The sequence below is a fragment of the Pieris rapae genome, chromosome 3 (genome assembly GCF_905147795.1).
Source record: "Pieris rapae chromosome 3, ilPieRapa1.1, whole genome shotgun sequence".
Lineage (NCBI taxonomy): Eukaryota > Metazoa > Arthropoda > Insecta > Lepidoptera > Pieridae > Pieris > Pieris rapae.
The window spans coordinates 3,394,472-3,398,772 of record NC_059511.1 but is presented as its reverse complement, the minus strand read 5'-3'; the positions used below and the strand labels follow the sequence as shown (position 1 = coordinate 3,398,772).

Below are 4,301 nucleotides of genomic sequence, written 5' to 3'. Positions count from 1 at the left end.
TTATGGTTTTTATAATCCTTCCTTTTTATTTCGCTAGCAGTGATTCTTTAACCAGATCAGATGCATGAAATGATCATATTGCTCCGACAGATGGAGCTACTGGCGTATTTTAGAATTAATAAACAGTACAAATTGTTTCTATTCACTAACTACAAAATAACTCACTAAATATTCCATAATATGTTCTAGATTCTTAACTAAGTCCGTTCATATGCCGGTTTTACAATAATTAATTGATAAATAAATTGGGAGATATACCATCGTCAGGAAATCGACCTGAGTATGTTAGGCATAGATGGCCAATTCCTTAAAAAAATATAAATATTCTATCAATATACCAATTACGTAATCCAATACCACTATAACCTTATTAAGGCTTTGGCCGCGTGTTTCGTAGATTATATTATTTTATAATAATGTAGATGATTTGCCTTTTGCGCCTAACCTTCACCATTAGGTTTTACACCATATTATAATACATACACACAGATTATACGTTTTACCGTACGAATATTCAAATACAACCCAAGGAATTTTGTAGATAAAGTTGAATTTGAAATATTATATCAATTTTTAAAATATAGCAAAAGATAGTACTATCAAATTAATGCTTAGAATTAATAGATAATGGTTATAATTAGTTTTAGATATGTTAAATTTGATCAAAAAAGAAATTAGTCGATAAAATGGAGACGTGGCATCTGTTTGGGCTTTTGGTTATTTTTGGATTAGCGCAGGTAAAATCGTATTTTGTTAATACAATGGTGATCCCCTTTATAATAAAAAGGTTGAAGAAGTAAGTATAGTGTAAAATATTTATTATAAATCTTTAATATGGTTTATACAGGGCGCGTCTATTGAATTAAACACCCCGGCCTACATCGAGAACCTTCGTAATGATTTTGAAGGTAAGTAAACAGTTGATTCACTCAATTATCATCAAGTGTAACTAATTATAATAAATATCATGTATAGGCACTCAAGGACGCATAGTGGCTGGATGGGAAGCCGAAGAAGGCCAGATCCCTTACCAGATCAGCCTGCGAATGGTTAACAACGTCGGTCGCGTATCTTCTTGCGGAGGCTCTATTATCCACCACAACTGGGTCATTACCGCTGCTCACTGCCTGGCTAAGTAAGTAGTAAGAAGAGACAGACAAAGTGATACCTAATTTCATTAAATTATGTATGCGAATACTAGCCTTTTATATTTGTATGTCCTCAACTCAAATTACGACATAGTGATAGAACGTTAAAACCACGAGAGACGTCGGTATGACTTAAAATAGCCTTCCAATTATTTCATACAAATTTTATTACGTTTGTAACTAACAGCCGCATCACGTTCGTGGTCCGTATCGGTCTGATAAACCTTACGAAACCAGAGTATATGGTTGAGAGCAGGCGGCGGTTCCTCCACCCACAGTACAATGAGCAAATCCCGCGAGTGCAGACTCATGACATCGCCCTATTGGGCATCAATCAGCACATACCTTATGGCCGTAAGTAAATACCATCGATTAAAATATCAATTTATCGACTTCTCACTTGCCCATTTGTTGAATACAATAATTTTGCTTTCTAACTTGATCCAAAGTTAAAACAAACCAAATATAGCCGTGTCAATGTAATCATGACCTTATTAAGTTTATTTATAATTTCGATACTCTTACAGCAAACATCCAGCCAGCACGTCTGCAAAATAGTGAGCAGAAGAACCTCGTATACGAAGGTGTGAGACTTACCGTCAGTGGATACGGCCTCACAGACGACAGGATTAATGGTATGGTGCAATATTGATTTTATTTGCCCTAAACTATTTTTTACGGGATAGGCGCAAACGCGCAACAAATCCCTTACAATAAAATAATAAGGAATGCCCATGAATACCTGAAATGCCGCGAGGCTATATTTAAGTTGTTTTCTGCCATACATTTAAAAACCAATCAATAGACTTAGGTACTTTTCAAAACTATTGGTATCAAGAATAGAAATGTTATTGTATGAATCCAGGAGGTGCAGCTTCGGAAGTTCTACGTTGGGTCTACTTGTTGGGAATTACTACCGCCGAGTGCCGTTTTTGGTATCCAGGAAGTAGCGTAATCGCTGAACAGACACTCTGCGCTAAGTCGTATAACGATACAGCTCAATCTTCATGTCAGGTTAGCGATAAAATAATAAAGAAAACTTTATTATACGCCGCCAAACCCATATATTTAATTCAGTTAATCTGTTGACAGGGTGATAGTGGTGGTCCTCTGACCAAAATTGACACAGATGGCAAGCCTACTATGGTTGGTATTGTGAGCTTTGGCTCCTCTGCAGGATGTAACTCACCTTTCCCTTCAGGTAACAATCGTCCGTCACTCGTTCTTCCTAACATATTAAATATATATATAAATTAATGTTAACAGCATATGGTTTCAACATTCAAAAGATTTTCCAAAATCGGCATTTGAGATCATCAAATCTTTTCTATTATAAATTAAAAAACCGTGAACAATTGTTCGGTTACCTAGTAACAAAAACTGTAGGCAGAGGCAACTGTAGCACCTAAGAGAACAGGACTGTCCCTTTATCCAATTACGAGTCCCGATGTCCCCGAAATGAACTGTGGGACGCAAAATTGTCCTTTTTCAGAAACCATGCAAAATTTAATTAGCAGAATATAAAAAATACGTGTCAAGAGTTTCACTCTCAATTGAAATCTAATGGATTCTTCTGATAGATATAAAAACAACTAACCATTTTGGGTACCTATATTGTGTGGTTCGTAAATTTTAAGCTAACTAACTGTTTCTAAATGAATAATTTTATAGTGTTTTTTTTTCATTGTCTACTTTTAAACTAATGTCCCGTTTTGACTCAAATAATGAGTGGTCACTTTAAACGTATAAACGTATATCTATTTTAGTTTGACAGATTTTTTTGATTTTTTAGCATATGTTCGCCCTGGTCATTACCACGATTGGATAAAAGAAGTCACCGGTATCAATTTTGACTGGAAAAATTCCGATAACACATTCAAAGACGGAGTAGGCAGTTATTAATCTATAATAAAGATAATAAACTTGAACTAAACTGTTTTATTCAATTTCTCAGATGGTTGGTATTTACATTTCTGTTAAATAAAACATAAGTGCCGGATATAATATGTCATATCTGATAAAACAATCCTAATCACTAAAATAATTAAGTTATCTTAATCAGTCAGTGATTGAATTGATTATTTTTATTTTATTTAATTATTTATAAAAACACCTGTCTGTCCTGTCTTAACAAATGACCGTAAATTGACACGAGTGAACAATAATTATATACTTTACAGACGAAACACAAAAAACAAACATGAAATTACATAATAAATAAAAAATACAAGAAATTTACTAATTGTATGAACTAAAAAATATGTAATATATCTTTTGCCAGCACACTCAACGGACAATGAAAAAGGTCAGCTAGCCTAAGTATTAGGTTCAGTAACTTAATAACATGTTGAACTTAATAACGTCCCTTTGCAGAAGGTTAGTCCTATTTGTGGGCACATGAAGATTTCATGGCACATTTGGCGGAGGATGTCACTCCGATTTGTCTGAAAAGTAGCCGATAGTCTATCATGCTATTTAGGTATGCTATGAGACTGAATTGAGGGCTGCACTATTGGGAAGTAATTGTCCGGCCATCACAAAAATATTTTAATGCAGCTGATGGCCGAGCAATCTATGGCTGGGTCATTTGTTCCAATATGTCTGCCATAGTATGGCCCATGATGCAAACTTCTAAACAGGCTACACAAACCGGCAACAATGGCTGACGAAACCACACTTGTCGCAGCAGCTTAATTTTTTTTTAAAAATAAACAAAAAAGAAGAGATTGTGGATTCGACCTTACTTAAATAGGCGTGAAACTGTAGACAATTTGAGTCTTGAAATAAGCCTTGATAATAAATTATTCAAGAACTTTACTAGAATGTAAATGTACTTCATTAATTAGAAGCCCCATAATTGTCTCGTTAGACCACGTAGTAGTCATTTTTAAGTCTAACCTAACTGCCAGAATATAGCATCAGGCACACTTCACTCATAGCTAACTTCATGTCGCGTAGAAAAGGATACACTGTACCATAACAAAGAGAGTGACTGAAACAACAATAGAAGTAGCTGTGCAATATTGCAGTTGAATTCGATAGCCTAGCGATCGTCCGGCAACCCATCGGGGCAATATCGGCCATAAGTGGCTAAACAAAACATGTTTAGCTGTATGGCCGGGACATCACTGCAATATTTTGCATAGTCTGGCT

At 35.2% G+C, this 4,301-nt stretch overlaps 1 protein-coding gene across 1 annotated transcript; it reads left to right on the top strand.

Moving 5' to 3' along the window:
* The first annotated feature begins 580 nt into the window (after positions 1 to 580).
* On the top strand, positions 581 to 3,076 carry LOC110996588 (collagenase). The gene is made up of 8 exons (XM_022264341.2): positions 581 to 737; positions 848 to 908; positions 976 to 1,135; positions 1,336 to 1,502; positions 1,676 to 1,783; positions 2,014 to 2,162; positions 2,241 to 2,349; positions 2,941 to 3,076. Exons 1-8 carry the CDS (start codon positions 687 to 689, stop codon positions 3,048 to 3,050), a joined length of 915 nt encoding a protein of 304 aa, XP_022120033.2. The 5' UTR covers positions 581 to 686; the 3' UTR covers positions 3,051 to 3,076.
* Positions 3,077 to 4,301: the final 1,225 nt, after the last annotated feature.

Excerpts from the sequence above, each read along its gene's own strand:
- LOC110996588 (XM_022264341.2), top strand. The coding sequence starts at position 687 with ATGGAGACGTGGCATCTGTTTGGGCTTTTGGTTATTTTTGGATTAGCG. Across the intron at positions 1,136-1,335 it reads GCTGCTCACTGCCTGGCTAA|CCGCATCACGTTCGTGGTCC; the intron begins GTAAGTAGTAAG and ends TGTAACTAACAG. Across the intron at positions 2,163-2,240 it reads CAGCTCAATCTTCATGTCAG|GGTGATAGTGGTGGTCCTCT; the intron begins GTTAGCGATAAA and ends ATCTGTTGACAG.